This window comes from Gymnodraco acuticeps, unplaced genomic scaffold (assembly GCF_902827175.1).
Source record: "Gymnodraco acuticeps unplaced genomic scaffold, fGymAcu1.1, whole genome shotgun sequence".
NCBI classification, from domain to species: domain Eukaryota; kingdom Metazoa; phylum Chordata; class Actinopteri; order Perciformes; family Bathydraconidae; genus Gymnodraco; species Gymnodraco acuticeps.
In genome coordinates this window covers 395,243-407,883 of record NW_022989937.1, presented here as the reverse complement: position 1 = coordinate 407,883, position 12,641 = coordinate 395,243, and the positions used below count along the sequence as shown (strand labels likewise).

The 12,641-nt window shown below is 42.2% G+C and overlaps 1 protein-coding gene across 15 annotated transcripts in view; it reads left to right on the top strand.

The window, feature by feature from the left end:
* Window positions 1-12,641, top strand: part of kiaa1109 (KIAA1109 ortholog) — a 153,708-nt gene that overhangs the window by 28,786 nt on the left and 112,281 nt on the right. For all 15 annotated transcript variants that reach the window (XM_034210023.1, XM_034210028.1, XM_034210026.1 and 12 more), the window contains exons 18-27: window positions 1,026-1,132; window positions 3,272-3,504; window positions 3,592-3,810; window positions 4,099-4,236; window positions 6,021-6,197; window positions 7,365-7,493; window positions 8,067-8,186; window positions 8,332-8,663; window positions 9,021-9,271; window positions 9,738-9,978. In XM_034210023.1, coding sequence (XP_034065914.1) covers window positions 1,026-1,132; window positions 3,272-3,504; window positions 3,592-3,810; window positions 4,099-4,236; window positions 6,021-6,197; window positions 7,365-7,493; window positions 8,067-8,186; window positions 8,332-8,663; window positions 9,021-9,271; window positions 9,738-9,978 — 1,947 coding nt within the window. The remainder of the gene's footprint in view (window positions 1-1,025; window positions 1,133-3,271; window positions 3,505-3,591; window positions 3,811-4,098; window positions 4,237-6,020; window positions 6,198-7,364; window positions 7,494-8,066; window positions 8,187-8,331; window positions 8,664-9,020; window positions 9,272-9,737; window positions 9,979-12,641) is intronic.

Sequence of the window (12,641 nt, the reverse complement as noted above, 5' to 3'; positions counted from 1 at the left end):
AAATGATTCATGCACCTTCATCACACGAGCAGTGTGTTTCTCACCAACCATAACGCAACACAACAGCTTATGGATTTTTCCGCTACTGGTTCTCAATACCCACCCTTAAGTAAGGGAGCATTGATCCAGACTGTTAAAACAATCAGAAAACGTATACATCTGGATATTTGTGTAGTTTGAAAAGCCCTCTATGCAGATGACGCATCACTAAATGCGACAAAAACAGTAGCCTAAAAAAAGCTTGTAATGGGTTCAGTAGTAGAGCTTGGCAATACGGCTAAACTCTTCTATTATTGTTCTTCTTCAGATAAATATAACATTTTGTAGTAGAGGAAGTTAGGTAGGATCACTGGTAGCTAGGAAGGAAATTAGGTATCAGGTAGGTAGGTAGATATGATGACAGTTGGGCAGGAAGGACGTTTGGTAAGTAGAGTTTCAGGCAGGTAGGTAGGTAGGATTTAGATACACTTCAATATTGTGGACATGCCTACAGGAGCAATTTGGGTTTAGTATTCTGCCCAAAGACGCTTTGACATATTGACTACAGGGGCTGGGAATTGAACCACTGACCCTCCTATTCATAGATGACTATGTTTTCCTTTAGCCATAGCCGCACCCTGCCCTGAATCTGCATCCCTTTTAACTCAGCCTTAGCATAAAGGTCAGGGAGAGTTCGAAGAGATGCTGATTAACCTTTGCTGGTGGGGTAGCGCAATACATCGTGCAGTGCAGTCTGTACAGGATGACTCAACATCGATTCAGATCATTTATTATGTATAGTTCAGAGCAAGACTCTACTGATGTAACGCTGTGAGAGGCCCACTTACCCCCCGGGGAGGGGAGGATCGACTCTGTCTGGACCGCTGCACTCAGGCGAAACACATTTACTGTCTCTCGCCTCTACTGTAAGTCCTTGAAGGGAACGGTTCATAAAGCGAACGATGGGCTGTAAAATCCACTGTGAAAGGATGATAAACTCAGCGTTATGTCTGTGTACTCAGTGTGTTTTCTCTTCCTCACACCAGAGCCGGCTGGGTGGATTGTTGGAGTGTACCCAACTTCCTGCTCATCATCGACTACACATGGCACCCCATTTATCCCCAGAAGGCTGACGAGCAACTCAAACAGTCCTGTAAGCTCTCCACCTAAGATCAATATTTGTTGTATGTTCTAAATAATAGAATAATGTTGTATTAATTACTCAATAATAATAAACTACATTATATATTGTAATACATATTATATATGGTAGTACAATGTGAACATTTTTACTTTATCTTTTTTTATATACAGTGGGGCAAAAAAGTATTTAGTCAGCCACCAATTGTGCAAGTTCTCCCACTTAAAAATATGAGAGGCCTGTAATTTTCATCCTAGGTACACCTCAACTATGAGAAACAAAATGAGAAAAAAAAAAAAAAATCCAGAAAATCACATTGTCTGATTTTTAAAGAATTTATTTGCAAATTATGGTGGAAAATAAGTATTTGGTCAATAACAAAAGTTCATCTCAATACTTTGTTATATACCCTTTGTTGGCAATGACAGAGGTCAAACGTTTTCTGTAAGTCTCCACAAGGTTTTCACACACTGTTGCTGGTATTTTAGCCCATTCCTCCATGCAGATCTCCTCTAGAGCAGTGATGTTTTGGGGCTGTCGCTGGGCAACACGGACTTTCAACTCCCTCCAAAGATTTTCTATGGGGTTGAGATCTGGAGACTGGCTAGGCCACTCCAGGACCTTGAAATGCTTCTTACGAAGCCACTCCTTCGTTGCCCGGGCGGTGTGTTTGGGATCATTGTCATGCTGAAAGACCCAGCCACGTTTCATCTTCAATGCCCTTGCTGATGGAAGGAGGTTGTCACTCAAAATCTCACGATACATGGCCCCATTCATTCTTTCCTTTACACGGATCAGTCGTCCTGGTCCCTTTGCAGAAAAACAGCCCCAAAGCATGATGTTTCCACCCCCATGTTTCACAGTAGGTATGGTGTTCTTTGGATGCAACTCAGCATTCTTTCTCCTCCAAACACGTCTAGTTGAGTTTTTACCAAAAAGTTCTATTTAGGTTTCATCTGACCATATGACATTCTCCCAATCCTCTTCTGGATCATCTAAATGCTCTCTAGCAAACTTCAGACGGGCCTGGACATGTACTGGCTTAAGCAGGGGGACACGTCTGGCACTGCAGGATTTGAGTCCCTGGCGGCGTAGTGTGTTACTGATGGTAGCCTTTGTTACTTTGGTCCCAGCTCTCTGCAGGTCATTGACTAGGTCCCCCCGTGTGGTTCTGGGATTTTTGCTCACCGTTCTTGTGATCATTTTGACCCCACGGGGTGAGATCTTGCGTGGAGCCCCAGATCGAGGGAGATTATCAGTGGTCTTGTATGTCTTCCATTTTCTAATAATTGCTCCCACAGTTGATTTCTTCACACCAAGCTGCTTACCTATTGCAGATTCAGTCTTCCCAGCCTGGTGCAGGTCTACATTTTTGTTTCTGGTGTCCTTTGACAGCTCTTTGGTCTTGGCCATAGTGGAGTTTGGAGTGTGACTGTTTGAGGTTGTGGACAGGTGTCTTTTATACTGATAACGAGTTCAAAGAGGTGCCATTAATACAGTTAACGAGTGGAGGACAGAGGAGGCTCTTAAAGAAGAAGTTACAGGTCTGTGAGAGCCAGAAATCTTGTTTGTTTGTAGGTGACCAAATACTTATTTTACCGAGGAATTTACCAATTAATTCATTACAAATCCTACAATGTGATTTCCTGGATTCTTTCCCCCCATTCTGTCTCTCATAGTTGAAGTGTACCTAGGATGAAAATGACAGGCCTCTCTCATCTTTTTAAGTGGGAGAACTTGCACAATTGGTGGCTGACAAAATACTTTTTTGCCCCACTGTATGTTAATATCAATATTTGTATTATATTTGATCTTATTGTGTCTTTTTTGTGTGCACATTCTTACATTCAGCTTTTTATGTTTATATAAGTATTTTTCTTATTTCTTATATTTCTTTCCTTCTATTCATCTTTTATTTTATTATTTTGTAAAAATGGATCACCTCACACAACACCAAAGTCCTCCCGGGGATAAATAAAGTATTCTGAATCTGATTGGTTGAGGCTGAATAAAGCCAACCATGACGACATGAATGTGGACGAAATGCAACATTCTTCTTTCATTTGAATCCTTCCTCCATCATTTGACTTGTATATCTTAAGGAGCTGTTTTGCATAATGTTGTGTAACTTGCCTGTGGTTTGTTGTGAAGTGTCTGAGATGGAGGAGTCCATGCTGTCAGCCCTGCGTCCCCCAGAGCACACCTCGGTGCACCACAACGCGTCACCCCGCTTCACCACCAAGTCTGCCTCCGCCGCCCACAGCAGGATGCCCGCGGAACCCTCGGAGCTCCCCCCCGACAGACTTCACGTAGAGATGGAAATGTCCCCAGATTCTCAAATCATCCTCTACGGGCCATTGCTCCGGGCACTGATCTCCATCAAGGTACGAATATCCTCTTACTGCTAAAGTGTATAGAGTAATTCCAGATTGTATAGAACACCCCTCCAACTGTCCTTCGTGTTTCTACAGGAAAACTATTTTGGTGAGGACGACATGTACACAGACTTTGAGGAGGCCGTTTCCAGCCCTGTGCTGTCCACCTCCACCTCCTCGGGCCTCGGTTGGTCTCCCCTGGGAATGGAGGACAGCGAACAGAAGGAAAACTCAAACATACATCCCTTAGACCTGCGCCCCTGGGACATCACCGTGCTCATCAACCTCTACAAAGTCCACGGCCGACTGCCAATGGTAAAACTGATGACTGCCAATAGCTTGGTTTGGAAAGAGACAGAGCTACGTGAAACGTTTTCGCAAATGGGCTTTTAGCAGAGATTATGAAGCTATTTCATCATAGCAGTCTAACAAGAAGATGGAAATGTGCAAAGTGCAAAGTGTTAAACACATGTTTTTTCTTGGCTTGCAAGGAATTTCCTTTTAAATGTATCCCTGCCAACCGTGCTTTTTGAGTTGATGTGTTTATGTTTACGAAAACAATCTTGATGCACATATTTTCTTACTTTTTTTTTTTACTTTCAGCACTGCAGCAGCGAGGGTCCCGAAGGTCCATCTGGCTTCTTGGAGCGGCTGTGTTTTGAGATGAAGAAGGGTTATAAGGAGACAATGCTTCAGCTGCTCCTGTCTCCCATCCACATCTTCGTCAGTGACAACTACCAGGTCAGAAATGCAGATACATGTGTGCCTGATGTGATGTGCTGCTTATTGTGGCTCCATATTGGTCATTGTTCTGATTTAAATTTAATCTTTTGGGAAATGCCTTTTTGTTAAGTAGCACAAAAATTGTTTTTGCAATTAAAAGTCATATGTTGGCTCCTACATTCATGTTTAAATTGAAAAGGTTAGGCAAGAGCGCATAATCCAGTTTAGGAGTACTAGCTTGAAGGTACAGTACTATGTAAGTTATTTTACATATATGTATTACTTTGTGTTGCCAGTGTGTGAACAGATTGTAACTCAACTTAAAGACGTTCCTACATTTCTGTGTTTCCTTAACATGTATGTGAGGTTATTTGCTGACTAACGTTGGCTAGCTTGTTGGCTATCATTATTGCTAGCCAGAAAACATGCTTCATACTGCTTACTTATTGATTATGACAAGCGGTGTCAAATTTAGCCAATAACAAATGCAGACCAGATGAAAGCAAAGGTGAAAAACTAACAATGGCTAACTGTGACGTAAGCTAGGATAAGGTTAGCCGGCTGACTAAACCAAGCTAAGCTTAGCCAACTAGCTTTAACTTAGCCAGCAGGATCTGGCGTAAGTTGCTTCATAACGTAAGCTGATGCAGTCATTTTCTAACACCAAGCTATTAAGTATCGTGAAGCACATTCCAATATTCAAACATTACGGATAGTGACAATATTTTAAATATAATATGTAATTTGGATTTTATGTAACATACTGTTTTGGCCAATGCCAAGGATGCTCACTCGCTACATACCTTGAGCATGTACACGACCTTGAGCATATGCAAGAGCAACAGGAAGCTGTCTACAGTTCACTTAATTGCGCCCTTACAATTATTGCAAGGGTTTTCTATAAATGTAACATATTACCTTTTCAATGATGATAACACAACAACCAGTCTCTAATATGGCTACTGAAGGGTGACTCAGGCTTTATAAAACACTGTGAATAAAGCTTTCAAGTAAGAGTTGCATAATGTAAAACATGCTTTTCACCAAGCACATCTTTGCATAAGCACCTGCATATTGTATAACCACACAAGATTTCTAAGCTTTAGCCACGAGTTGGATTCTATTTGCTGCTCAGAGAGAATATCTTTCCCTAATCCCAACAATTAATGTGTAGCTCTCATCTCTCCGGCAGTGAGATGGGGAAAAGCACTTTTCTATGGCACATGTTCGGATATTAAGCAAAAGGGTGGTGCAGGAATGAGTCCCAAACCGGGAAACTAGCATTTGGCACTTCCTGGCTCCCTAGTCTCAAAGTCAATGGTAGATTCGAGATTTCATTTTCTTCTACGACACAACATATGTCAGTAAATACCCTACTGGTAAACATCTGAAGTTTGACACCTAAACCAAGCACACCAAACACGAGTGTGACGTTAACTTAGCGGTGTTGACGCGCCATGTTTTTATGTTACAACCTAATGTTAGCTTTTTCTTCGGGGGATTGCATTTATGCTTCAGAAATTATAAACGTGGTGATTATCCTGCTCGAAAAAACATTTAAGTGTCAAATACATGTGTTTGCCTCAGACTGTTTTTCTGCAATATTCCAAAATCCTAAGAAATCTTTTTTTTGTTGAAGGAGCCCTTGCAATGCTAACTTGATACAAAAGTACGTCATCACTAGACCACTCTATTAATTGTACCATAGCTAAAGATGGCTGAGTTCAGTTCCTGAAGGTTTCCCCCTACCTTACAAGGAAGGGATGTAATATTAAACATGTTTGTGTGTGTTTAATCCACAGCGCCCTACAGCGGACGGGGTGTTGAGGGACGGCCACCTGAGTCTGTCTGGCCTGCAGATGAGGGCCCACGCCATGTTCTCCGCTCAGGGCCTCTCCATGAGCAGTGATACGCTGGAGTACGCCTGGCTCATCGACATGCAGGCGGGGGGGCTCACCGGCAGGGTCACTCTTCCACAGGTGTGTGTGTGTGTGTGTGTGTGTGTGTGTGTGTGTGTGTGTGTGTGTGTGTGTGTGTGTGTGTGTGTGTGTGTGTGTGTGTGTGTGTGTGTGTGTGTGTGTGTGTGTGTGTGTGTGTGTGTGTGTGTGTGTGTGTGTGTGTGTGTGTGTGTGTGTGTGTGTGTGTGTGTGTGTGTGTGTGTGTGTGTGTGTGTGTGTGTGTGTGTGTGTGTGTGTGTGTGTGTGTGTGTGTGTGTGTGTGTGTGTGTGTGTGTGTGTGTGTGTGTGTGTGTGTAAAATAGTTATTTGTAACACTTAAGGGATAAATCTGTGCAGCTTTAGATTATTATTATTACATCATGGGGTCAGATGTGGGGGAGGGAATGTGTGAATGTGGTAAGCTGTCTTGAATGAAGCTCCTATTTAATACAATCAAACCTTTCTGAATTTAAATCACTCATTTATATTTGTGTCGGAACATTTCATATGCTTTGTCTCAGTTTGCGTTCTTCTATACATGCATTTGCTGCTTTGAGTGTAAGAATCAAATGCAAAGTACAGCAGAATGCAATACGAGTACCGGAGGATGGGCTCATAACGGTCAAAACATTTAGTGTGGAAACACTGGACACATCTCACACTCAATGGTCGCTTTCTTGGCTACGTTACAGAAATCACGCATCCATCTGCGATTGCTGTTGCTCCGGTTAACGCAGCACTGTGCAAATAAAATGTCAACTTTAGGTAACAAACCACTATACTGGTGTCATTAAAAGGCCACCCATTTTTTTATAGGGTTAATCGCTAGTTGCTGTTAATTGCTATCTGTTAGCTAGTTATCTCGATTCAAGATTCAAGATTCAGCTAACTAGCCACCTTAGCATTTTAGCTCTAGCAAGCCCTCAGCAACCATCATCTCTCCCGGTGAGAGCACAGCAGCTCTGTGCATTTTGAGACATTACCGTGTTGAAATTCACGCACTGCATAGAGGTTTACAGTGCACAGCATGGCAGTGTACTAAGGAAAGTATCCAAATGTATTTATAATATGGCAATAGTGTTTTAGTGTTATAGCTTGTGCTGGTGTTTCAATTGATTGATTTTTATTCTGTGTATTTGACCTAGAAGTACATTTATTTATTGATTGTTTTGAAGTTCTAATGTCGCTGTGTGTTCTTGTGATTATTAGGTGGCGAGTATGATAGAGTGGGGTGAGACCTTCCTCTTCCATGGGGTGTCCCGAGAGTTCCAACTAGAACAACCCAAGCCCTCTGTCATCTGCCAGCACGGCGTTGACCGCCGCATCTGCGATGCCAAGGTACACACAGGCAGTAAAAGATACAATACTGCACATATACTGAGCCTCATTACTCCCATGTTCAATGTATCTGCTGTAGCTGTCTCACATCGGTTTGAGCTAGTTAGCAGCCATATGTGTATGAATCCACTAAATGAGCTCATTACGGCTAAAGGCATTTTTGGTGAGATTTGAACGTTTGTCAGAGCCGTCCAGTGTGAAGGGAAATGTGCAAATGACACCAGATAATAAAAAGAGACCACTGTGAACTTTTGTCTAACGATGCACACGCAACTAGAGAAACTGCCCGTAGCCACAGCCTCTAACACAGAAACTATTGATGTACTCGCATAGCATACCATAAATAACTTTGAAAGAAAACAAGTCTGTTTCACAAAATGTCTTGTTTGTATGCGAATACTAACAAGGGTATTTTTAAAATCTCTGCCTGAGAGCCCTCATTAGTGTCTGACAAGCGAGCTGCTGTGGCTACAGGCTATGTATCGCTATGTAAAGCACAGCCAGACTAAATTAAAGATAGCTTCCCTGCAACCATCGAAAGTTTTCTGGTCCTAAATGATGGTTGTGTTTCAGCTGAGCTGCCTACCCGGGCACTGTCGCACATCAGAGGAGCTGAAGTACACCATGACCCGACTGGCCATGGATGGGGTCGACCTCTTCGTCGTGGAGCATGGCTGTGCAGCCAATGTCAAGGTAATTAGCACCAACTGTTTATGAATTGTGAATAAGGTAAAGATATATTTTGATCTAACCTAATGGTTATGAAACTTTGACTCATTGAAATCCATGTACATATTTCACATTTGGTATGTTTCAAGTTTTCTTTCCTCCTTCTCAGACGGCTAACGTTCGCGTAGCTAACTGCAACCTGCACAACCAAGCAGTGGGAGAAGGCATCAGTGCCGTGGTGCAGGACGTGAACATCCGGCAGTACATCGAGCAGCAGCAGCACAGCGAGGCCGCCCGGCTGCAGACAGCTGGCCCGGGTCAAGGTCTGGGTCAGCCATTAGGTCTGGGCCAGCCCCCCCTGCTGCGGCGCTCTGTCTGGTTGGAGGCGGGTTCGGTCAACCTGAACCTCATCACAGCAGACATCGCCCTGGCCGCTGACCACTCGGCCAAATGTGAAGTGCAGAGGCATTTTCTGGAGCTTCATGATGCACAGACCAAAAGGTAGAAAAAACAGTTGTGCTTGGTATGTACACACCTTCCGGCGCAAACTGAAAACTCATCTCTTTCGACTCTACTTCGAGCGATAGAACTATTAACAAAGCACTTATATACTAATAAACGGCTGGCTTATCTAAAGCCAGTTGAGTAGCACTTGAAATGTTTTTGCTCTATGAAACCTGATGTACTTATATGATTCTGTTTTCTTCAAGTATGTATATTGTTGGTCGAACGCACTTATTGTAAGTCGCTTTGGATAAAAGCGTCAGCTAAATGCAATGTAATGTAATGTAATGTATGTCTGCATGACTGGACAAAGTCTTTATATACTTCAGCTCCCCCTTCTCCTCCTCTCCTCAGACTCTGGTTCCTTTGGCCAGAAGACGCCAGCATTCGCAACAAGCGTGGCAGGAACCGCTGCGGCTGTCTCGGAGGCTGCCGGTTCTTCGGAGGTACCAACATGGGTCTGGACTTCTTCAAGCTTGAAGAGCTGACGCCGTCCTCCTCATCTGCGTTCGGCTCTTCCAGCACGGAGCAGGACATGTCTTACGGCCAGTCTTTGCTACAGCCAGGGGAGTGGATTATTACCAAGGAAACACCCAAAGTGGATGGTATGCACATGCAATATATATATCTATACACACTTCCTCACATAAAGTGGGGCAGGGATGATGTATTGTTGTAGGCTGACCCGGAAGTTCCTCCTTCGAAGGGCTCCTACGACGAAAAGTTATGAGATTTTTTTATTTTGGAATACTGCATGAAAACATCTGTTAAACACATTTACACCCCTCATATACCGCAGAATGACACACAAAGGCTTCGGACACTCACAGATATTTTTCGAGGCCTCTCACAAAAAACACTTTCAAAATAACTTTGAGGCATGGGATCAGGAAGTGGTTTAATGCTAACTCCCTTCCGGGTTTTAAGACTCATTCCTGCACCACTCTTTACCACAAGCTAATGTTGTTAGCAAATTTAGCCCAATATGTGTCGTTTAAACTAACATTTTATAAATGAAAATACATGTCTGCAAGTATTAACAGTTACTTAACCAGATATATGTATTCTCAGGGAGAGTTGTGGGCCTGAAGAGGGACACACACTCGCCCTGCCTGCCTCCTGAGCTGCCGGAGAGGCGCGGTCAGCAGCACCTCAGTCTGCAGGTGCCCCATCGCTCCCACAGCTCAGTCTCCTCCTCGGAGGAAAATAGTTCTTCCAGTGCTGCGCTGCCGCTGCTGGCCGGAGAGAGAGACACTCCCTCGCCGAGCACGGAGGAACGCATGTTCCACGTGAACTGCAAAAGTCCTGCTGAGTGAGTAACATCAACAACATACTGTAAATTAAAGAGCATTTTCATTGCAGTTACTCTTTTAAGTGGCATACTTAGGATTAAGTCCTGGAAGATTTGGTGAAAAACTCTTTACCTGTGGCAGGGGCGGATCCGGACAAATATTCATGGCGTGGCATCCCCTTGCAGTCAATCGCAGTCATATCAATCAATGTTAACTTGGAAAGCCACACTATTGATATTTTAACTCAATAACATTAGGTGACATTATTGTGGCACATCAGTAAAGCCTTAAATATAAATATATAAGGTGGCAGACATCATTTAATGAATTTTAACTGAACAATAACTGAATGAGTTTGTCTCACTCTTAGACCAGCAGGGGTACCAAATCTATGCAGACTGCTGCAATAAGTACATTAATTAACTGTCTCGTCGATGTTTGTCTGTATGAATATGATAATATTAACAATCATATTATTCCTATCAGCTGTCAATCACTGTTATGATTCACATATTCAGTGTTATTATTAAATAAACTATATTTTTTGGAGTAGTTAATGATGAATGTTCCTCAAGATGCTCACCCTCCTTCAAATTTGAAAGACAAGTAATTACGATCATAAATCAAAAAATTCAACTGACTTTACTGCAAACAGTTACAACCTTGACTTTACATCAGAAAGAACAAACATTAAAGAAGTGACTAACTGCATCAGTTAGGGTTAAAAAACATGTATTCAGCTAAAACATAAACATCACTGCAGTTATTATCCAGTGGAAAGTCCTTACCTACTGGCAGGGCGTAGCACTGGCGTTATAGATGTTCACCGAGGGTGCCAGATCTGGAGAGGCGCTGTGCTGGTAGCTCTGGGATGGAGGGCCATTTTTGACCGATTGCGCTCATCCTAATATTCGGCCTCGATGTAACAATATTCATAATTAAGTAAATGTAACACCCTTTTCACCACGGTTACACTTTTCATTTGCCCTGTACGATGGGCGCTGTAAGTGATGAAAATGGGGGATGTTGGCTTATCTGGCGCCCGCAGATAACAGCCAAAGTGCGAGTGAGCGTGGGAGCGAGGGACTGAGGGAGGGCGCACTGGTACCGAGATGTTTCTACAATAATGTGGAGGGAGAGTCAGCTAAAATCTCGCCTAGGGCAGCAAATTGTCTAGAGCCGGCCCTGCCTACTGGCCTACTTAAATCAAAGTGGTTACTTTTTTTTTGGCTGGGCAGTGTAGTTTTACTCACCGTCTTATTTGACTTTATCAGGACTTAAAACTGTTTTTTGAGTGCAGACCCCCACAAAGAGAAAAACATATATACACACCTACAAGGTCATCATCTTAACAGTTTGTTATGCTCATCGAGTCATCCGTGAGCAGAGCATCAAGTTGGCATGCCTATTACAGCTGAATGCGGCTATTAACATCTTGTTCAGCAAAACGCCTCACAAACGTATTAAGATCAACAGCTTTAGTGCGTTTTGATTCAATGCTGAGTGCAGCTGAACTTGACATTCTCTTCTCTGTCATTGTAGACCGCAAATACCTCATTCCTTCCTTCTACTTGGGTCCGAATGCTTCTCGTTTTGCGCAAATGAAATCGCCGCATATCATATTTCCATGCTCGTGCCAGGGCCAGGGGAGGGGTTACAAGACTCGCGTCTTGTGCTGCATTCACTTGCACTCGGACATTAGATATTTTCTCTCATAAATGTCCGATGAGCCACAACTTTTCTTTCAAAACAAAGGGGGGGAGTTAATTCTAAACAGTTGAGTAAAACTTTTTACACGAACTATGGAGAAATGTCACCAACATTTATATAAATAAAATATTTATTGTTAATAAATGAATTGCCTACATTTAGGGTGGCAACTAGGGTGGCAAGGCATTTTTCTGAGGTGACAGCTGCCACCCCGTGCCACCCCGTAGAACCACCACTGACTGGTGGTAACAGGAAATGCAGATTCATATTATGGGAGCCAGAATATTGGGGGCAGCTAAACCAACTTTTTTACAAAATAAAGAATTAAGAAAACGTTATTTTTCTTTGAAACACAGTTTGATTGGATTTCTCTTTTTTTATTTGAATGCTTTTAATTGTGAAGCTGCAGCATAAGGACATTATGCTTTCATTAGCAGTAACAGTAAAGCATTTGAAATATAGAGGAAGTTCTTTGAAGATTTTATGAAGACATATCCTAGCCTCCTACAGTATGTAAACATCAGTGTCTTTAAATTAATATATGCTTTCTTTTTTAATATTACTTTCCTCAATATTATTTATTTATAAACATTTCAATTTATTTTCAATGTATTTAAAAGAATGAATAGATTTTAAACTATTATTATTATTTCTTTTTTTTCAATTATTTATTCGATTTAAGGCATATGATAAGACTTATTTAATCAAACCATATTTTTTATTTAACAAAGTACATTTATGACAAACTAAGTCAATAAAAATACAGCCTTTTCAGGGACTTTTCCTCATACACCCAGGAAGTTATGCTGCAAAAACCTTTGAATTACTCAATACTTTCATCATCTGGGAATAGGCTTGTTACCATTGTGTTACCTCATTCAGCAATACTAGACATTTAATAAAAAGTATTTGAGCTTGACACTTGTAAATACAACCATATATTTCTGATTCCTTCTACAGTCACTTATGCCTT